Genomic DNA, 22,871 nt, shown 5'->3' with positions numbered 1-22,871 from the left:
TAAAAAAAAAAAAAGCAGGACTTTATGATCTTCATCATCACTTTATTGTTGTGATGATGATGATGATGATGGTGTCCGCGGTCCCTCTGGATGATGCTCTCTCTCTCTGGGTGGGTGTCGCGGTGTATTGTGGGCAGTTTTGGGTCTAAGCAGAGCACAGCTCGTCATCTCCAGGAAAGATGGCTGCTCTGGGCACCACAGCGGCTCTTCCTCCAGATGTCAGTCCCGGTTTCGCGGTGGTCTGCTCGTTTTTGGAGCGCTACGGCTCTGTTCTGGATCTGCCCGAGCTGTCCTTCCCTCAGCTGGAGCGGTACTTACAGGAGACCTCCGCGGGTGAGCTGTGCGAGAGGCTGGGCTTGTGTTTATCTGGACAGGCTCCTCATCTTTACCAATCAGGGGTTCGGTCACTTAAAGTTTGGCTTGTTGGCTCCTCTCTAGTCTTTGTTCGGATGGGAATCGTGTCCCCGACGCTTTTCAAACGGACTGCGAAGTGGCGACGTGTTTTTGAAAGCAGTCATGTGTGATTCTTCCACCTTTAACCAGTGGAAAAAATCACATTTTAAGATTAATCTTAGATAATCATTGACTGCACGCGCTGCTAAAGGTGCTAGCATGCTGTTGGTCACAATTAAATGGATAAACTGGCCTGATACATTTACATTCAGATTATAAACACCGATGGGACCGTAGCCGCACAGTGCGCATGCGCAGAACCGCTGTCAAACTTCCTATGTTACAATGTAACGTTTGTAATAATAGTACCGCTGCACAGATTTGTTTACAAGCGGTTGTTTACGCCCCGCCCCCTTTGAGTACTGTATTAACCCTTTAACTGTCACCCCCCATTTTTTAAAATAGGCATTAAAGTGCACTATCCAAACTTAAATTGTTGTAATTTATGAACACTTTGGAATATAAACCTAAATTTGGTCTCTTTTTAAAGAAGAAAATGGCAAAAGTGGAATTTTAAAAAAAAATGTAAGTGTCAAAAAGTTATAGAAGTTTAAATGTACTGTAAATAAAATGTGCTATGTAAATTAAATTTTATTTTATTTATTATAAATATTTTTACTGTAAAATTGGTATAAAATAAAAAAATCATTTCTAAAAAATAAAAAATACAAAAAATAAGAAGATAATAAAAAAAAAAATAGAGGTTCCTGTGAGATTTTATTTAGGGCATCATACCACAAACAGCCACTGGGAGCAATCAAAACTCCTTTGAATTTTGCTTAATGAATTTTTCTCTAGATTTCTCTGTCAATTTTACTTCTATCTCGATTTACCACCAAATATGGAATCCTGAGACTCAGACCTTTCCAATGATGTTTGTTGCCAAGATTATAAAAAGTTTTGATTCTAAAAGACCGTAATGCATTTTGTAATATGACACTTGACACTGCCCACTAAGGGGGAGGAGACCGCCATAAGATTTTAAAGTACCATTTCCATGGTAACACAATGTCTGATTTCAAAACGGTTTTCACAGGATGAATCTTGAACTTCTAAGCTTTCAAATGATATATAATATATAATGATGATTACTAAAAGATTTTAAAGAGAAAAAGGACAACAACAAAAAAAAGAGCACCAAGCGTCCCACAGGTGGGACAGTGACAGTTAAGGGGTTAATAGCTGAAAGCGATCACACTAATGTTGTCATTTAGGAGAATTGCGTATGTAAACATCACGCAGAATTATTGGTCTTCATGCTCTCACATGGATTACATCATACTAAATAGAAATAAGAGTTACAAAAATCAAAAATTAAAAATAAAAAATAAAGACAAAAAAAACAAAAACGTAAGAGAAAAAAAATGCTGTTATTATGAGTTATTTACATGCATAAATATGTTTTATGAAAAGTGTTTGCTCGTATAAAAATGTCTGAATGTGATTGCATTAGTTAAGTAAATATCATGTTTTTTCCCCCACCAACGGAAGTTACAAGTGATAAAATAATAGAAATTCTGATTTCTGTACAATTTAGTTCCTCGGCCGTTGATTGAGCTCCATGTCAAACTGCTGCGGAAGATCGGTAAGTCGGTCACACCTGACAGATGGGAGAAGTATCTTGTAAAGGTAAGTGTTTTAGTTTTAAATCATGTGCTATGAATGTGTAAATGTCCATGCAAATGCATCCGTTTGCTGAAATCATGTTGATGCAGGTGTGCCAGGAATTTAACAGCACCTGGGCGTGGGAAATGGAGAGAAAAAGCTACCTGGAAATGACGGTAGAGTGTAAGACGGGCATTTTAAAGGTCGGTATTTCCAAAGCAACTTATTTTCTGTTCTCAAGCAATAGAGTTTGGCTGGTTTCAATGGTGATATTACTTTATAAAGCTGAAACCTGTCAAGAATGTGTCCATATCTAAACCCTAAAATCTACCCGCGACTGTGAGATTCACCTTTATTCCTTATTTCTCTAACAGTACTTGTGCGAGTGCCAGTTTGACGACAATCTCAAGTTTAAGACATTAATCAACGAGGAAGATCCGGACAAGATGCGTCTACAGCCCATCGGCAGAGACAAGGAAGGACTTCTCTACTGGCTCCAGTTAGATCAAGATCAGAATATACGTGTTTATTCTGAGGAACAGGATGATTTGGATGGGTCCTCATGGAAATGCATTGCAAGGTGAGCTACTAGTAGTGAGCTACTACAGTATGTTGTTTACCAAAATTATGAGGGAAACATGAATTTGGACTATATTTTAGAATCATTTGTGTTCCCTCAAAAGCTTAACCTTGTTATATACTAGTATACAAGTTAAGTATTAGAGTTAAATCTCATTTAATGAAGTTTATCAAAGAATAATAAATGCATTTTTATTTTATTTTTTCTAACAGGACTAGGAATGATCTTGCAGACACACTAGAACAGCTTAAAGCCAAGATCGAGCCAGCCGCGACGGACCAAGAGAAGCAAGACTGTCCCACCAGCCCAAGTTTGGAGAAAGAAGGTGTTAAAGGTAAAACTCGTTGGAAAATCATTTCAATCCAGGGCTGTATGCACCACAGACATTGAGAGGAAGGTGCCTCACACAGTGTCCAGACTAGTGGTCAACCACTGAATGTGTAGTTACAGCCAAACGCTCACTTAAAGAGGTCGAAACATGTAGTTCTGTTTTGTTTCATTTTCGGTGAGGCTGAAGACTTGAAGAACCATGTATCCGGACGAGGAGATTTTACCAACAGCACCTTCAATTCCAGCGAGAGTGAGTTAATTCCTAAAGACATTAAGAAAGAACCAACGGATCCCATTAAACCCGAGCAAGAAGAGAAAGTTGCAGAAATTCTTAAACCCAAAGTTGTCATTGACAACAGGGTCAGTACGATCAAAACTCTCGTCAAAGAAGAACTGAAAGATTGTCCCAAACCGTGGAACGCCATTTCCGTCGTCATGCCCCCTGCTTCCATCAAACGTGACCCCGCGGTGAAATCAGAGGCGCACGAAGACAAGAAAGAGCTGGTGTTTGAGAACGTGGCTAGAGTTATAAAGAGCGACCAACAGGCTAAAATACCACTGAAGAAGAGGGAGTTGAAAAGGAGTGTCAGCAATTACTACAGCAGCGTCAATCACAGCAACAACAACCTTAACGGCAACGGCAGCATCAGCACAGGAGGTATAATCGTTCGCAATCCTTCTGTCTTGATATTGAGGGAGCAGCAAATCGGCAGAGAATTCCCAAATGATGGGGAGAAAGGACCGACGGCCATCATCCCTGTCCCACAAGAGCCAAAGACTGAGCAAATGGCAGCACGGGAACAATACATAGGCGTTATCAAAGGTCCCATTGAGTGTAAAAAGCCATTGAATGAAAACGATAAGTCTTCAAATGGTCATCATGGAAATGGGAATGTCTTGAAGAATGAAGTTGGAGGTACAGATAGTGTAAGACAGTCTGTCCTTGTTGGGAAATCCACGGTTCAAGCAGACAACGGTCCTCTTCCTTGTAGCATCCCTGAGGGTTTGTCAAAAGATGTTTGCGGTAAGAGTCAAACCTTAACATCAAACCTTGTTGAGGAGTTGCCAACGACTGACGAGACCACTTCAGTTGAGGAAAAGGTGGAAAAAGCTGACGAACTCAAAAGCAAGACGGCTGGTTTGTCCGCTGGAGAAAAAACTGATGTTGTGGTTGAGGAGAGCAGCAAAGACAGAAGTCTGAAAAGCCCAAGAAAGAGACGATTGCAAAAGACCAAATCCAAGCTGCAAGCAAGAGAAGATGTGCAAAACGCTTCGAGCATTGGAGACGTTTTGGAAAAGGATGCTGAAAATATTGAACGCAACGATGACGAAGAGGTATCGTCAGAACTTCAGAAGGAAGGGATTCGCCTGAAGATTAAGATCCCGCTTCATAGACGAACGCCTGAACTCCAGCACAAGGACACAGAGGAGTCGGAAACCAGCGATCGGAGATCCCTGAGGAGATCTGCCAGAATCTGCAAGCCCAGCCCCAAAGTGGCAGATAGTCGGGATAGGAGACAAGACGGGAAACTGTCAGCCTCCTCAGCAGCTCAGGAGGAAGAGGAGTGCGTAGAAGACGAAGAGGTGAAAGCTCAATCCAAGAAGGAGATGCACAAAAAAGTGGACACGGAAGTACAACCCAAGTCTTTTAAGGTAGCATGAAAGCTTTTTATATCCAGCCCAACGAATTTTAAAGTATGTTTTTATTCACGCAAATGGTTCTTTTGACTCGTTTAGGCCAAACGGCGACACAGGCGGAAATGTTGGTCGAAGATTCGTACGAAAAATTGCAAATCCAAAGGAGCTCAGGAAGAAGAAGTGGCCGACGACAAATCCACGAACAATGAAGACAACAAATCAGAGAAAGGAGACCACAAGAGTGAGACCGAATCGGACCAATCCAATGAGATTCCACCTGAAGATGCTTGTAAACACTGTGGGCTCACCAACCACCCAGAACTAGTGAGTTATTGTTCATCAAGTCAGATTACTACTTTTGGTTATAAATCGAGTATACATTAATGTCCCGAAAGGGGGAGTTGTCTAGCACTCAAATATCAAATTGCAACATGAGTGGGACTTGCTCATGTGAAACTCAGTACTAGAATGTTTCTGTGGTTTTTAACATTGCTATACAATTGCTAGGTTGTTGCTAGCTGCTTACTTACTAGCTCAAATTAAGAGAAATTGCTGCAGGTCTCTGGGATATTTGAAAATATTTATAAATATATTTTCAAACAGTGTTGTTTGTACAACTAAAACTATTCAAATGTTTATTTTTTCTTAGTTGAAAATGCTGAAGTGAAATAAAATATAAAAATTAGATGAAAAACTTATTAGAAAACAAAAAATATTAGAATGGTTGCCTTGGCAACTAATTAAAATAAGTTTGAAGTACTGAAATAACTAAAACTAAAATCAATTAAAACTAAATAAAAATGACAAAAACTTAAACTAAAATTAAAAGGACAACTGAAAATTAAAAAATAAAATCTAATTTAAAATATTAAAATATTAATACCTAATGTAATAGTATATAAATAGTTCTAAAATAACTGGAAGGCAAAGTAAGTGAGTAAATAAATGAATATATATATTTTTTAAATAAGACACACATAATAGAACAAATGTATCGTGAAAGGTTTGTTAAACTCTAACAGTAGGTATAAGGGTTTATTCAGCTAATAATATTCATTAAAATCTGTATAAAAGAATATGAAGTGCAACTGAGGCACAGATACTTCTGAAATGATTCAAGCTACACGATAAGACTTCATATGTGACCCTGGAGCACTAAAGCAGTCTTAAGTCTCTGGGGTATATTTGTAGCAATAGCTAAAAAATCATTGTATGGGTCAAAATTATTATGCCAAAAGTCATTGGGATATTAAGTAAAGATCATGTTCCATGGAGATATTTTGTAAATTTCCTATCGTAAATATATTTAAACTTAATTTTTGATTAGTAATATGCATTGCTAAGAAGTTCATTTGGACAACTTTAAAGGGGATTTTCTCAATATTTAGATTTTTTTGCGCCTATTTTCAAATAGTTGTATCTCAGACAAATATTGTCCTCCTAACAAACCATACATCAATGGAGAGATTATTTAGCTTTCAGATGATGTATAAATCTCAGTTTAGAAAAACTGACACTTAAGACTGGTTTTGTGGTCCAGGGTCACATATTGTCTATCAAATAGCATTGATAATACTTTAAAAAGAGACATAACTAATACTATTTAATATTCTTAAAGAACATCATTTCTCTATTGTATGTTTGTCCCAGATCCTTCTTTGTGACATGTGTGACAGCGGCTATCACACGGCCTGTCTGAGACCCCCTCTAATGATCATTCCTGATGGAGAATGGTTCTGCCCTCCCTGCCAGCATGTAAGGGCTTCAGTCTCTGCGTCATAGGCTTGTGTGTGTGCATGTGAGCTGTGTTCATGAAGTATATGCTCTCGTCATTCACAGAAGCTTCTCTGTGAGAGGCTGGAAGAGCAGCTTCAGAATCTGGACACGGCTTTGAAGAAGAAAGAGAGAGCTGAACGAAGGTGTTGATCCACACACACACACACACACGCGCACACACGCACACACACACACACACACACACGCACACATCTAGGGAGATGCCTAGATCTCATGGTATACAGTATTATCACATTATTGAAATTCAGTTGCAAAAAAGTGTTGTCATATAACAGGTTTAATAATTTTTTTAATAACAAAATAACTGAAAATTTAAATAGGCCTACAATAAAACAATACAAAAAAAAGTATACATTTAAAATTTTTAAACAGATTAAAGTGCAAAAGAATTTTGAAGACCAATAGGTATTACTTTACAATAAGATCTCATTCGTTAACATTAGTTAATACATTAACATCACAATGAGCAATAGCTACATTTGCTACAGAAGTTATCAATCTTTTACTCTTAGTTCATATTAGCTCTAAATAACACAGTCACAACTTTTGATTTTAAGAATGTGTTATTAAATATTGAAATTACCTAAGATTAATGAATGAATTGGCAGTTTATGTTTACTAATGAATTAACTGATGTCATATAATGAAGCCTTAATGTAAATTGTGACCGAATAATAAAGAATCAAAACACTTTCAAACAATATCTAGGGCGTGTTGTAGACACTGATATATATATATATTGATCAATGGTTGTAGTCCAATTTAAAATGTAAAAAAGTTTGAAAATAAATGGCCTATTAAGTCTAAGTATTTGATGCTGTGATTAACACCATAGCGAATACAAAAATCTGGATGGCTATTTTAAATAATTTAAATAGGTTTCAGAAGCAGTCTTTCACTTTGGAAAAGTATTCTTAAAATGCATTCAAAATTCTGTATAATTTGTAATAAATAATTATTCTCAGTATTTTGAAGAGCACACAATAACAATATCATGCATATTCATTACCGTGACCTATCACATTAGCGAATACCGGCACATGTCTACACACGTCATAAACACTCTCATCAGCTCATCTCCATTCCCATGAATCATCATCAATGATGAATAGCCTTATGTGATTATTTGAGTTATGGTTCTTGTTTTTTCTCTTTCAGGCGTGAGCGGTTAGTGTATGTGGGTATCAGCGTGGAGAACATTATACCCACCCCTGTGAGTATGCAGCCAGTATTTTATTTTTATTTTATTTTATTTATTTTTTTATGTGACCCTGGACAATGTGTCAATTTTTCGAAATTGAGATTTACACATCATCTGAAAGCTGAATAAATAATCTCTCCATTTTATGGTTTGTTAGGAGGACAATATTTGGGCTGAGATACAACTATTTGAAAATTTTCTGAGGGTGCAAAAAAAATTAAATATTTTAAAATTTTGAATAAATGAATTCTTAGCAATGCATTTACTTCAAAAATTAAGTTTTTGATATATTTACGGTAGGAAAATTTACAAAATATCTTCATGGAAACATTTCTATTTTAATTAATGATTTTGGCATAAAAGAAAAATTAATAATTTTTACCCATACTATGTATTTTGGCCTACATAATGTACTTAAGACTGCTTTTGTGATGTACTCTACTGTACCGTACTGTATTGAACCATAAGCTGTACTATTTTATACTATAAAATAATCTGATGTACTCTACTGTACCGTACTGTATTGAACCATAAGCTGTACTATTTTATACTATAGTAAACTATGGCACAGTATGCTATGCTATTTTTAAATTAAAGATACATTTATTATACATTTAATTAAAATATAAATTACAATACAATTTCCATAAAAAAATCTACAATAAAAGTGCTAAAATCTATACCAAAATTTAAACTATATTGTAGTAGTGTACACAGTAGTACAGCTGTAACAATAACCATCCTGTTTAACCAATCCTGCATCGAGAGAGGTTAGGACCGCCTACCTTATTAACATACGGACACAGAAATACAGAAATAAAGAAATGTAGAAATGCATAAATAAATGTAGAAATACATAAATAAATGTAGTATAACACAAATGGTAAAAAATAGCACAAATAAAAATTAAACACTTTTTACAAAATTATTTATTCATTCATTTATGCATATCTACAATTAAATAATTAAATAATTAATTATTTTTTAATTATTTATTTCAGCATTTAATTATTTAATTATGTATGTATTTCTACATTTATTTACTTATTTATTTCTGCATTCTGCACATATTTCTCTGCATTTAATTCATTATTTATTTATTTATTTATGTATTTTTACATTTATTTATTTATTCATTTATTTATTTATTTTTACATTTATTTATTTATTTCTGCATTTATGTATTTATTTATGTATACTTAAGTCATTTCTCATCCTCCATAATAATAGGCTATGCTATATCAAAATTAATTAAACATAAATTAGTTATTATATTGTATCATATTATTACACATTGTCACATACTGTACTTTCCTATAACATAATGTGCTATGCTGTACTGTATCATACTGTATAGTACCTTATTCTATACAATAGTGTACTATAGTAAATTATGCGTAGCATCTAAATCAATTTAACATAAACCAGTTATTTTGTATTATTGTTTTATAATGTATTATTATAGAATGTTGCATACTGTAATTTCCTATAACATAATGTGCTATGCTTTATTGTACCATAATGTAAAATACCTTATTTTATACCATAGTATACTAGAGTAAATTAAGCCATAGTATACTATGCTATATATAAATGAATTAAACCTATATTAATTATATACTGTAAGCTAATAAGATAAGAATTAAAATGTCTGAACTTTATTTGGTTTTAAATGAACTCCTCTTCATCATGTCAGGATGGTGATGGAGAGGACAGCTTGACAGAGAAGAAAAAAGATGCCAAGAAGAGTAAGAATCTGGGAAGGAGATCGACTAGGACGAGGAAATCCATCAGTTATAGGTAATCAACATTTCTTGTAAAACATAAACTCTATGAGTAGATATCTGAAGTCTGACTAATTCTTGATTTCCTTATCACTAACTCCCAGATTTGATGATTTCGATGAAGCCATTGATGAAGCAATAGAGGAAGACCTTCAAGATCCATAATCATGAGGATACACATTTTAGACACTTATAATATCTTAACAATAAGCACAAAACCAGACCAAAAAAGCAGTCTTAAGTCTCTGGTATATATTTATAAATAACCAACAAATAACTAAAATAATACATTGTATGGGTCAAAATTATTGATTTTTCTTTTATGCCAAAAATCATTAGGATATTAAGTAAAGATCATGTTACATGAAGATATTTTGTAAATCTCCTACCATAAATATATAAAAACTTAATTTTTGATTAGTATTATGCATATCTAAAAAAACCACATAAAAAAAACTAAAAACAATATTCTCACAATATATATATTTTTCACCCACACACACAATACATACAATCAATCAGTTGTATCTCAGCCAAATATTGTCCCATCATAACAAACATGCATCATTGGAAATCTTATTTATTCAGCTTTCAGATGATGTATAAATCTCAATTTAAAAAAACATTGACCCTTATGACTGGTTTTGTGCTCCAGGGTCACACACATGTTTTTGGTTACATATTGAACTGACTGCAGGCACTGGTCGCGGTGAACCTACGGCGCTGGTCACGAGTCAGCAGAGGAGCGCGGTGAGCCGAGAGAGTCGACGGCCTGTGAAAGCTCCCGCCCCGCGCAAGAGGAAACGCCGGCGACTCAATGACCTGGACAGTGACAGTACTCTGGATGAGGAGGAGAGCGAGGATGAGTTCCAGCTCAGTGACAGGTGTGTGTAAACACACACTAGAATATTTACGATACCAGGGAAGCAAATTTGGGCTTTGGGGGTTTAAACCAGGTGGATTTTATACCACAAAATAAAAAAATAACAATTCACAAACAAAAAAAAACAATTTACAAATACCAAATATTCTACAGATGGCAATGGCAATGGCAATTTTTTTATATAGCACCGTTAATTGCAACCCGTGGTTGTCCAACGTGCTTTACAACAACAGAAAAATAAAAAACACAAAAACATGTTTACTTAAAAAATCAGACAAAAGACAATAAAATAGCAGTAAAATGTAAGACAGGAAAGCATTAAAACAGATTGTTAGTCTTGTCAAACAAATAAATTTTTAGGATAGACTTAAAAGGCTCCTGGAGAATTTCACAAAACTTGTCAAGAACTGGCGCTGGGCATATTTTACCCCAAAATCAAAGGAAATAAAACATTATTTTAATTTTTTTTAGGACCATTATGATTTTTTGCATGATAATTAAACACCAAATTTTTTCTCCAAAATTCCTTTTACTGTAATGCAAAATTTTAATTTATTTATACATCATGGTAGTATTTGTTGTACTACTTAACTTACATTAATCTAATAATTATCACACTTGTCATTGTCAATCATTACAGTATTATGTGCTGTAATGTCGTAGATTATAAACTAAAAGGACTGTATTACATCTGTTTATCTATTGAGGAGTTGCAGGGAAAATGTTAAATATTCATGCTAATAATTTTAACTTTATTTAAAAAAAAAAGTTTTTAATGCTCACCCAGGCGGCATTTATTTGATCAAAAATACAGTAAAAAGGCAGAAAAATACAGTAATGTTGTAAAATATTATTACAGCTTAAAATAACTGTTTGTGAAGTAGAACTCATAACGGTCTTTTAAAATATTTTCTTAAATGTAATTTATTCCTGTGATCGAAGCTGTATTTTTAGCATCACCAGTCTTCAGTGTCACATGATCTTCAGAAATCATTCTAATATGCTGATTTGCTGCTTAAGAAACATTTCTGATTATTATCAATGTAGAAAACAACAAAAGGAAAGTTCAAAAGAACAACATTAATTTGTAATAGAAGTCTTTTGTAACATTACAAATGTCTTTACTGTCACTTTTAAACAATTTAATGCGTCCTTGCTGAATAAAAGCATCATTTTGTTTTAATTTGTGTGTTGCTAGCATGGAGGAGGAGGATTTCGTGGTGTCGGGAGACGGTGCATCTGAGGGTGACGCGGGCTCTTATGACGCGAGTGAATGGTGCAGCGGTGAAAGTGACGCCGAGAATCAAGCGGCCTCCAGGAGAACAGGAAGAAGCGCTCACACCCAGAGAACCAGGAGGAGCAGACGCAGACCTCCGGACCCACGAAGAGGCTCCTCGGAGGAAGACATGCTAGACTCTGAGGAAGAGGAGGAGGAGGAAGAGGAAATGGGTCTGTTTGAGTTTTCATATCCATTCATATCCTAAATGAATAACATGTCGGGTGTTTCCTAAATCGCGTACCTATGCACTATTCTATAAATGTTTGTAGTATGAATAGTGCAAGTAGTGCACTGAAGGGGGAGGGGCTATCATGACAAAATAACCTTATATAATTCATACATTACATTTTTGAGTACATAGTGCATAAGTACACAGTGTATAAGTGCATAGTGCATCATTTGGGACGCAGTTACAGACTGTTTCAAAAATAGTGAACTGTTATCTTTATAAGGCAGCATCATTTTGTTGCTTCTGTTTTTGGAGGTAGGCTGTCTAGGTAGGTCACTAGGTTTTGGAACAGTGCCTTATTAGTGTGTCACATTGCATACTTTACTTATGGTTTTCACTTTTGTGTTGATCTGGCAGAAACAGAAGGCTCTAACGAGTTCAGCGACAGCGACGTGGACGTGAATAGAAGGCGTCCACGACGGAGTCAGAACTCTCATGTCAACTACTATGAGACGTCAGAGTCTGAAGGGTCACGGAAGGCGTCCGGTCAGAAACACTCCTCTCTTCCTCACCGTCGACGGCTGTCCAGCTCCAACAGTGAAGGTGAGCGCTGTTTTCAAGATGGTTATTTATGCCAATGTCATCTGAGCCTTAGCCATGTGAGCAAGTGCTCTGATATGTGACCCTGGAGCACAAAACCAGTCTTAAGTGTCAATTTTTCAAAACTGAGATTTATACATCATCTGAAAGCTGAATAAATAAGCTTTCCATTGATGTATGGTTTGTTAGGAGGACAATATTTGGCTGTTAGAATAGGAGGAGGACATATTTGGCTGAGATACAAATATTTGAAAATCTGGAATCTGAGGGTGCAAAAAAATCTAAATATTGAGAAAATCACCTTTAAAGTTGTCCAAATTAATTCTTATCAATGCATATTACTAATCAAAAATTGAGTTTTGATATATTTACAGTAGGAAATTTACAAAATATCTTCACGTAACATGATCTTTACTTAATATCCTAATGATTTTTGGCATTAAAAAAACAAAACACTCTATTAAAAATACAATGTATTTATGGCTATTGCTACAAATATACCCCAGAGACTTAAGACTGCTTTTGTGCTCCAGGGTCAGATATGGTCCAGAGACCTTGAGTTTGAGTTTGATCAAAATTGACCAAAGACAATAAGTATAACTTTTTTTTTTTTTTTTTTTTTTTTTTTATTGAATGAATGTACTATATTTTGTTTCAGTAATCTTTAATGTTTTGTATTTTTAGGGGATTTCATGTTACAAGACAATATTCACCTCAAAATTATGAACATTTTATTTATACATAAATAACAGAAAGTACAGTGTCTCACACACCCGAGTCAATCATAGATATGACAGATAAAAATCCAACACAGACTTGAAAAAAAATGATAGATCCTGCACACAACTCAAACTTGCATTATTTATGAAATGTTATTATCAACATTACAGTCAATAGACCTTCCTCAGGCAAATGTATCAGAAAATGTAAAAACCACTCACTTTTGTGTTTTGTTTATAAAATATTTGAAAAAAATATTTTGGATTGTTTTAAATTAGTAGTGTTTAACTTTAAAATATTTGTTTAAAATATGATTGTTTTTTCAAATATGTAATATTAAAATATATCAAATTTCTTTATTTTCAATATGAGTGATTTAAAATCCAATGCTTGGAAAGTGCTAGAAAGTGTTTTTAGACATAATTACTTACTTTTACTAGGTTTTTCATTTGAACATATATTTAGACATTATCAAAGACAACTTAATCTTAGCTGATTTGCAGATTGTACCCCCAGAAAATTGCTCTGTATTTTTGTATTATTCGTTTGTTTGTTTTTTAATTCTTAAATAAAAATTTTTATATATATTTTCGTTCTTGGTTTTTCTGTAGAGGTGTGTCTTTTAATTTTTGTTCTTGCTCAAACTCATAGTGCTCAGCGTGATGATTTATTTATGGCATCATTTTCAGCAATTTATTTATTTTTTTGCAGTACAACATGATTAAATTAAAACAAGGACCCTCTCTTTTTTTTGTAATTCCCATCATTTTGTCACTAAATATAAACATTAGCTCACTTTTAGCTATACTGTTTAATTACAACTAGAAATGTAAACTGTTTTCTTCTCCTCCTGTATTTCCAGAGTCCATACTTTCTAAAGACTTTGAGCCAAAGGAATTGCTACAAAGATCCGAAAAAGGACGCAAGTGTGATTCATCAAGGGAGGACTCCAAACACAGGCACAAACGAGAAAAACAGAGACAGCAGAGAAGCTCCAGTGAAGACGAGGAGGAGGAGGAGGATGGAGGAGAAACAGAGGACTCTGAGGAAGACCAACAGCCCCTCCGCAAGAGGTCGAACCGCATCGAAACAGATGAAGAAGAAGAGGAGGAAGAGGAGAACACACGAGGAAGCGTCCGGTGGAAGCACACGGCGGGCTCTCGAGGTCCCGTCAAGCACAACGGCTTGGTCCCCTTGAGGGCCGCAGCTCAGGACGACGACGACGATGATGAGGATGAGGAAGAGTTCACTGGAGTCACGGACCTTGTTAACTTTGTTTTCGACAGTGAACAGTTGTCATGATCGGCTGAGTAGCTTAAATACGTTTTCTCATGGCCTTGTCATGGGAATGTCCCTCATCAGCCACCGTAGTCTCCTGGTTTTGGGTGTAGTGGACCAAAAATGAAGTTTCCAGACGAATGTCGTAGTGTCCGTTCAGATGTTTGAATGCACTCTAGTTCATCCAGCCGCATGCATCGTCCTACCGGTTTAGAACAGGGTCTTAATACTCCAGTCACCGTTCCTCAGAGTGAAGCACTTTGTCATTTATGGCCAGTACGATTTTGTTTGTATAAAGCAGCTTCGGCCGTCCTCTAGAGACACTGGACGGCGCGCATTTGAAGCTTACGTGTTACGTGCATTTCAAACTGGTGTTTTAGACTTTTACATTCTCTGTGTTGCTGTTTTCTTCTTTTTGTACCTGAAGGAAACTTGGGGTTGACAAGGTGATGCCGAACCGTTCGGTTTAAGGAAATGTTCACCCAAAAATTTTTTTTGCTGAAAATGTAAATGAGTTTGTTTCTTCATGGGAGCAGATTTGGAGAAATTGTATCAGTGTCTCAGCAATGGATGCTCTGCAGTGAATGGGTGCCGTCAGAATGAGAGCTGATAAAAACATCACAATAATCCACACTACTGCAGTTCACCGATTACCGTCTTGTGACGCCAAAAGCTGCATGTTTATAAGAAACAAATCCATCATTAAGATGTTTTAACTTCAAGTTGAGTCCTCTGTCCAGTGAAAAAGACTTGTCTGGATCAGGAGAGAAGTATGCAGAGATACAGCATCATTTACAAGTGAAAACAGTCCGTAACAGCTCTAAACAAATAAATGGTTGAAGTATATTTGAAGTATAAAATGTCCTAATGATGGATTTGTTTCTTACAAACACGTATCTTTTGTCTTCTCCTGATGTTAACTGATGGACTGGAGTGGTGTGGATTATTGTGATGCTTTTATCAGCTCTCATTCTGACGGCACCCATTCACTGCAGAGGAGTGAAGGAATGCTACATTTTTCCAAATCTGTTTAAATATAAAAATAACCTCATCTATATCTTAGCTGGCCAGACGGTGAGTAGATTTTCAGCAAAATTTCATTTTAGGGTGAATTATTCCTTAAAAACGAAATTAGTAGACCAGCAAATAAAGGAAGAAACACATTGGAGGATAACAGAAAACGATCTTAATATTAAAGATCTGCAATTTAGCTGCAAATGATTTTAATTTAAAAGACTAATATACTCTCTTTACCTAAAATAACATTGTATGTTATATTACAAAGAACATTATTGACTTATTTCTCAGATTAGGACATTTTCCGTACTGATGTTGAGTCACATTTAAGTCCCCGTCTGAGTTTTAATGTGTCAGCTGAATGCACTTGTGGTTCAAGAACCTTTGACGTGCCTTTTGGTAGCGTTTTGTTGAAATGTTCTGTTCGACAGCAGTCTGGATCGCTCTTTTCAGAGTGGTTTTTTAGTGTTTACTCCAGGCTGGTGTTCTTTATGCTGGAAGATTGTTTGAATTAGAACACTATGAGATCATTCCAACACAAATCCAATGCTCAGAAAACCCCACAAGCACTAGAATAATAATGGTGTTTTAAAATAATTATGTCTTTTTGCTTTCAGTTGAAGAATGTGTTTCTAAACCGTGTACTACTGGAATTCGTGTCGTCCTTCTCATTTTATTTCACTCTTGCTTTCCAGATGCACATCTCCATATTTCAAGGAAATTATTCACAAAACAGAAATAAACTTAATGTTGCTGTTAATGTTTTTGTCTCCTAGTTTGTCTTTTTTTTAAGCACCTGTAATGCATTCAAGAAACAAGCAGCATTTACTTTTATGGGTAGCTTACAACATGCAACTTTAATCTGTTTAATATTTTAGATTTAAATGCATATGAACATATAAGAGAAAGTGTATATTTGAGATGTTTAGAAATGCAAATGTAGTTCTCGATGCAGCATGCATGACAAACAATGGTGACATTTTCCACAATCACGACAGAAAATCAAATTACTGAAATTAGCTAAACATTCTTCTCAAGGGTATAAAATAATAATAATAAAAAAACGTGTTTATTGGTTGAATACCCATATGCAAACAATAAAGAAATCTGTTTACATTTTGAAACATTCATTAAACATGTAATAATGCAACTTGGTTGTTTAAATCTGGTGAATTAGTTAACGTTAAATTGATAACGAAGAAACTTGTGCAGTATCTCCTCCGATCCCGAAGAGGCGCTTCGCTTTTCTTTATATGATGTGAAACGCACGCGCGCTTTTCTTGCGTCATCTGGCGCTGATAGAAATAAATCACGAGTAGAATGGATTAAACACCTAACTTACAATGGGCGGTGCTTAGCGGCCGTACGTCATCTATAATTAATCAGTTAAAATGTATAAAAAATAATTAATAGCTTTCAATGCCTATTAAAGTTTCTTAGTACTGTTTTCAAGTGCTATTTTTTATTTTAAAGCAGCAACGCTCAGCGATGTCACGCGGTACCTGTTACTTTTCTCCTCGTTGCAGACCGCGGACCAATCATAATCGTTTATGATTACATACTGGTGTATTTTGTTTGACCTTTCTACATATATTGCTCCGCTGAATATTCGCTTGTTTAATATATACTTATCTTTGTAATTGGTTTATTTAAAAAATATACTCATTACTGCGTAAAGGTATCCAAAAAAACGTATTTAGATTTGAACGCGTCTCAACGGAGAATCCATCTTTCTGGGTCACATAGCGCCCCTTGCAGTAATAAACCGCGATTTTCTAACAGGAAACAGGTCTTAGAGACAGTTAAGTGACGCATGGCAGCGAATCTTCGAGCTATAAATCCATTTGATAGTTTCTCGCCACGCAAACCGGTCGCGTTCACTTGCACATGAGCGCAGTTAAAGGAGAAAGCTTCGCGAGAGTTACTGTTGTCGCGCTTTATTTGCGTTTTGTCTGAACAGAGCATCAGTGTTAGCGCCTTCACAGCTCCGCAGTGAACTAATTGATCAGCATGGTTGTGTTAAAGAGTTTGCATCCTCCCAGCGAGGGCGTGAGGCTCCAGCAGGCCGACACCACTGCAGTTCTGGACGGGAAGCGGCTGGGCTCAGGAACGCTGTTCGTGGCTGAAGCGTGAGTGTGTTTACAGCATTAGTGTTGTGTTCACGTGCCGTGTGTGAGTGTGTCCTACACAAGAACACTCCTGTGCACGCATTTAGCTATTTATGTATGCATAAACTCTAAAAATAAACATATAACGTTATTATGGCTAGCAAAGGTAGTAGACACCTTAAGAAAAGTGAAAACATGAGATGGTAATGTGGTATCATTCAATATAGTGATATATAAATAAGTAACGTTATCTAAATGTATGTATTTTACATATTTGTTAATATATATTTTTACATTTATTATGTGTAATTATTTATTTATAATTATTTGTATTACAATATATTGTACATAATATTATATAAATAAAATGTAATTAAATTTTTTTATTATTGTGTATGTATTGTATTTAGAATATAGTACACGTTATAAATAAAATAAATACCTAAATATGCATATTTTTATGTTTATAAATTTCTTTATCTATTATGTACAGTATATTTTGTTATACATAATGTATAAAATATTATTTGATTACTTTTGTTTATTTATTTATTTTGCGCATATCATATATAATTTATATTCTAGAATTAAAGAATTTTATTATTTTAATTTAAATTATATACACACATATATAAATATAACTAATATATAAAACAGTATTATAATTTAATAAAGTCAACAAAAATATTGTCACCCAAACAAATAAACAAAAATCAAGTCATTAAAACAAATAAAAATATAAATTTATTTTTTTGTTATTTAATTAGACATTTTATACATATTCTTATAAATATAATGTATTTTTTTATATATTTAACATATCATAATGTTATAAATGTAAATAATAATTTTTTTATATATTTGTATATTTCATAATTTTATGTAAAATATATTCCATAATATTATTATATATTTATTATTGTTCATTTTATATTTATCATTTTGTTATATAATTTATATATTTATTTATTTATTTATTTATTTTGTGATACTATATATTATATTTATTTGTCATGACTTATTTATATGTATTATATTAATAATTATGTGTTATACATTTTATAAAGAAACACACACACACACTCATACATAGTATTTTCATGGTATCTCATGTCAAAAACAAGAAAAAACATGGTATTAGCATGCCATGATGTTTTTGGGATATGTGTGCTATGCAGCTGTTCTCTGTCCTCGCAGGCATCTGTCCTGGTTTGATGGTTCAGGGATGGGTTTCTGTCTTGAATACCCCTCCATCAGTCTGCACGCGATCTCACGCGATCTCAGCGCCTTTCCAGAGGAGCACCTGTATGTGATGGTCACTGCAGAACTGGACGGTGAGGCATTCATCATCTTCCTAACAGAGATGCAGCGGTGTCCAGAGGTTTGACCTGAGCGATCTTCTGTGTGTTTCCAGATGAAGCTGAAGCAGAGCAGCAGGATAAAGCTTCGGATGACGAGGAGAGCGACAGCGACAGTGAAGACTCGGGAACCATCACAGAGATCCGCTTCGTGCCCAGTGATAAAGCTGCATGTGAGTGTGTGGATGAGTCGAGCGTGAGCATCACTGCTGGATGAGTGACGGTGTGTGTGTGTGTGTTTGTGTGTGCAGTGGAGCCCATGTTCTCCGCCATGTGTGACTGTCAGGCCCTGCACCCCGACCCCGATGACGCCGACACCGATGATGACGATTACGAGGGAGAGGAGTACGACGTCGAGGAGGCTGGTGAGCATGCATCTAGTGCAGTGTTCTCAAGGTCCCTCAGAGTCCAAGACAATATTCTAAACCCCCTCAAACAGACATTTCTGGTACAAAAGCTGCTGTAGTGACAAAGCCTTTTCATTTACACAAACCACGAATAAATGAAATCTTTAATTCTAGAATACTGGAACAAACTACTATTAAATTATCCGCAATTATAGAACCATTAAACAAACTGCTTTTTAATCAATTCTAAATTCAGTCAATTAAATTCTGTCATTCTTAAAATAATGTAATAAACTGCTTAAAAATAATAATAATAATATTTATGTATATAATTACAATTAAAGTGAAAATAATTAAATTCTGTAATTCTAGAAAAATGAAAAACTCATTTTAAATTATTAAAAATAGAATAATTTCTGTAATCCTTTAAATAATGAAATAAACTACTTATAAGTGATTCAAATCGAAAAAATTAAATTCCGTAATTCTAGATGTTTTGGCGTGTTTCAGTTCTTTTTTTTTTGAGCAATGAATTTACATCGTTTAATTACAAGAGAAATTTTAAAATCCTTTTTACTCTCAAAGGGCAATTTCTCAGAAAGTCACTACGTGATTAAATATTTTAGTGCATGTAATAACTAGAAAATCTATATTCATTATATACATTTTCATGACTTTTAAAGATTTAATAATTTTCCATGACACTTCCAGGTCTATTAAAAAAATTCAAAACTAATTTAAAACACAAATGGGTTGATTTTAATTTTTTTTTTTTTTTTTAATATATACTTATATCCAGGCTTCACAACCCTTAAAAAAATTAAAATTAAAATAAAAATATGATGCAAGCTTCCATCTGGATTTTTAGCAGGTTTAGCTTATTTTAAAGCTGGTTTGGTCTTTTTAAAGTCATCTTCCTGAGGCTCTAATGACTCCTGGTTGACAGGCACTGCTCTGGTTTCTCTCTACTTTTTAATGGAATATTAAAGTCAGCTTTCACATGGTTTCAGTGCTTTTGTATTGTTCGTGTTTTCTCTCAGAGCAAGAGCAGGGTCGGGGTCAGGGCGACATCCCCACGTTTTACACCTATGAGGAGGGTTTGTCTCACCTGACATCCGAGGGTCAGGCCACACTGGACCGGCTGGAGGGGATGCTGGCTCAGTCCGTGGCTCAGCAGTACCACATGGCTGGAGTCAGAACCGACGTGCCGTCGGTCGAATTTGAAGGTCTGTGTGTGACGAAACTCATCATTGATGCAGTTTATTTCAATAGTGGTGGTCTAGTTTAGTTGGTGGTCCCACAATATTGTACCATAGTAACTATAGTCTCCAATATTATTATAATATTAAAATATATATTGTTAAAATGTAGATAACACTTTACGACAAGGTCTCATTTGTTAACATGTGATGCATGAGCTAACAATATGCAGCTTTTTTTTTACTGCATTCAATAATCTTTTAAACAAATACAGTTGTTCATGTTCGTACACTGTGCATTAACTAATGTTAGCAAATACAACCCTTGATTATTATTAAATGCTGAAATTAACATTAACAAAGATTATTAAATACTGCAGATTTATTGTTAATGTTGATCCGTTTAATGTTACCAAGTGTCACCAAAATGTATATAAAACATTATACAATATTTAAAATGTTGTGAGAACTGCTATAATATAATGTAACAATATAATATTACACATTATTTTCACATATTATTGCTATAAAACTGTGGTAACAAAGTGTCCAAAAATCGGACGGCTTCTTAACCTGGTTTATGGACATCCCAGATGAATTTACTTGATTTTAAAATGTATACATTCAGAAACATAATGCACACGAGAAGCCACTAGATGTCAGTGAGAGAGAACAGTCATGCTACTTTAAACCCCCCGTGATGCTGAAACAGTCATGTTTTTAACAGCATGCATGAGTGTTTTGTTCGGTGTGTGTGTGGTTTGATTTCAGTCGGTGGAGGATGAGTGTTTTGAGAGAGATCAGATGGGTGTGTGTCTGGAAGCAGGATTTCCTGAGCACTAATGGATGTGTAACGGGTGAAGCCCAGCGGAGCAGCACAGGGCAGGACGCTCGTAATTGAATACGGTGATCAAACTTTTTTTCTCTCTCTGTGTTCAGATGGAATGGAAGTCGACTCAAGCACAGTTACTGGACAGTTTGACGACGCCGATGTGGATCACTGGTAAATATATACAACTGTGTCTTCAAAATCCTGATTGTCCAATTCCATTTCCTGTCCTGGCCAGTTTATTTATATACCATTATAAAATGTATTAATATTTTCAATTTGGTCTTATTTAATAAATCATTTATTTTTATTTTTTTCATTTTGTTATATGTATTTTTTATATAACATATATAATAAAAAAAAATTTTCTTCCCCAAAATGAATACATATTATTCTATGTATTATATTATTATATTATTCTAATTTTAAATATTATTGTTTTTTTTTTTTTTTGTACTTCAGTTAGTTTAGTCCTTTTGTCATTTTTTTTATTAGTTTTTGTTTCACTTATTTATTTGTTTTTTAATATTTCTATTGTTATTAAAACATTCTTATTAAGTTTTATCTAGATAAAAAATATATATATATTTTTTAACCATTTCCATTTTTAATATTTCTTTTGAGATTTATTTTTTATTTCGGCTGCAATTTTAGTAATTTTGTGCTTTTTGTTGAAATATTTATTTGTTTTTACATATAACCATTATTTCCATTTCAACATTTCATTCTGTATAGATTTTATTTCATGTAGTTTTGGGTTATTTTAATACTTCAACTTAAACTAGTTTATTTCATGTAGTTTCAAATTTTAAAAATTCAAGATTTTCAAGTTGAAATTTTTCATCTAATATTTATATTATATTTCATCTTTTTCAGTTACTGAATGCTATTTTTAAAAGTTTGTTTTAATTGACAAAAACAACACTGGTTCTGGACAGAAACTGATGAAAGTTGACAGTCAGAACTAACCAGCCAACTTTCACTCGCACACTTCAAGAAATAATTCATCCAAAAAATGTCAGTTCTATCCTTCACACCTTCGTGTCATTCCAAACCCGTCTGATTCTCATCAGAATGATGACTATTGCTGCTGTTGTGTGGCTCAAGCTCTTGTGTGAATCTGAATTCTTCCTTCTGTTGACAGATGAACTGCGTTTCTGTGCGGCTGATTGAAGCACTTCAGTGGGGCATGCTGGGATACCGGCTGACTCTCAAAGCTCTTATAGTTTCTGTCTCTCCTTGCTTGAATTTAATGGGCTGTTTTACACCACAGCCGTACATTTCCAGCTCCACGGCCCTCTGTAGCTTCCACTAATCTATTTTGTAGTTTTCCCTGAAGACCAGCTTCCAGAACGATCCTCTTCAGTGGAGTGATGTTCATGAGTTTGTTAAAAATTTCAATAAATACAGCTGTTTTTGTACCACAGCCTAATTTTGTCCATATTTGGTGTTTTGTTTCTCTATGAAATATTGGGAGGTTCTTTTATAATTTCTCGTAATGTGTTTGACGTGTGCTAAAATACTGATTTAGCTCATTTTGGCACGTTGTGAGTTTGTGTTTATAGTCAGATGTTTATGAGACATCCTTCTCTAATCATTTCCTGTGTATTTCCTCACAGGAGATTAAATATGTTATCTGTGAATTCATCCAGCAGTCATATGGGTGAATCACACAAAATCTGTCGAGAAATGTCTG

At 34.7% G+C, this 22,871-nt stretch overlaps 2 protein-coding genes across 3 annotated transcripts; both read left to right on the top strand.

Annotated features, from left to right (window-relative positions):
• The first annotated feature begins 80 nt into the window (after positions 1 to 80).
• rsf1a (remodeling and spacing factor 1a) lies at positions 81 to 14,806 on the top strand. The gene is given in 16 exon segments (XM_042744639.1): positions 81 to 333; positions 1,991 to 2,082; positions 2,169 to 2,261; positions 2,433 to 2,638; positions 2,851 to 2,971; positions 3,143 to 4,621; positions 4,706 to 4,930; positions 6,257 to 6,361; positions 6,446 to 6,525; positions 7,562 to 7,616; positions 9,301 to 9,404; positions 9,493 to 9,555; positions 10,081 to 10,272; positions 11,470 to 11,720; positions 12,137 to 12,322; positions 13,902 to 14,806. Coding segments are annotated over 16 exon segments (3,846 nt in total). The 5' UTR covers positions 81 to 179; the 3' UTR covers positions 14,342 to 14,806.
• Positions 14,807 to 17,111: 2,305 nt separating this feature from the next.
• Positions 17,112 to 22,601, top strand: clns1a (chloride channel, nucleotide-sensitive, 1A). 2 transcript variants are annotated; one of them, XM_042744638.1, is made up of 7 exons: positions 17,113 to 17,463; positions 18,640 to 18,776; positions 18,857 to 18,973; positions 19,052 to 19,165; positions 20,188 to 20,373; positions 21,286 to 21,349; positions 22,320 to 22,601. In XM_042744638.1, coding segments are annotated over exons 1-7 (738 nt in total). In that variant the 5' UTR covers positions 17,113 to 17,344; the 3' UTR covers positions 22,321 to 22,601. The 2 variants fall into 2 exon arrangements, with proteins under 2 accessions (XP_042600571.1, XP_042600572.1); XM_042744637.1 differs by lacking the exon at positions 22,320 to 22,601 and having other exon boundaries at positions 17,112 to 17,463; positions 21,286 to 21,353.
• Positions 22,602 to 22,871: the final 270 nt, after the last annotated feature.

The sequence above is a fragment of the Cyprinus carpio genome, chromosome B18, assembly GCF_018340385.1.
Source record: "Cyprinus carpio isolate SPL01 chromosome B18, ASM1834038v1, whole genome shotgun sequence".
In the NCBI taxonomy this organism is placed as follows: Eukaryota; Metazoa; Chordata; class Actinopteri; order Cypriniformes; family Cyprinidae; genus Cyprinus; species Cyprinus carpio.
Note: the sequence above shows the minus strand (reverse complement) of the source record. Positions and strands in the feature narration are given on the sequence as shown.

Bases quoted from the DNA above. Each gene is read 5' to 3' on its own strand.
- clns1a (XM_042744637.1), top strand. From the start codon at position 17,345: ATGGTTGTGTTAAAGAGTTTGCATCCTCCCAGCGAGGGCGTGAGGCTC. The intron at 18,777-18,856 runs GTGAGGCATTCA...GTGTGTTTCCAG, and splicing joins GGTCACTGCAGAACTGGACG to ATGAAGCTGAAGCAGAGCAG. The intron at 18,974-19,051 runs GTGAGTGTGTGG...TTGTGTGTGCAG, and splicing joins GCCCAGTGATAAAGCTGCAT to TGGAGCCCATGTTCTCCGCC.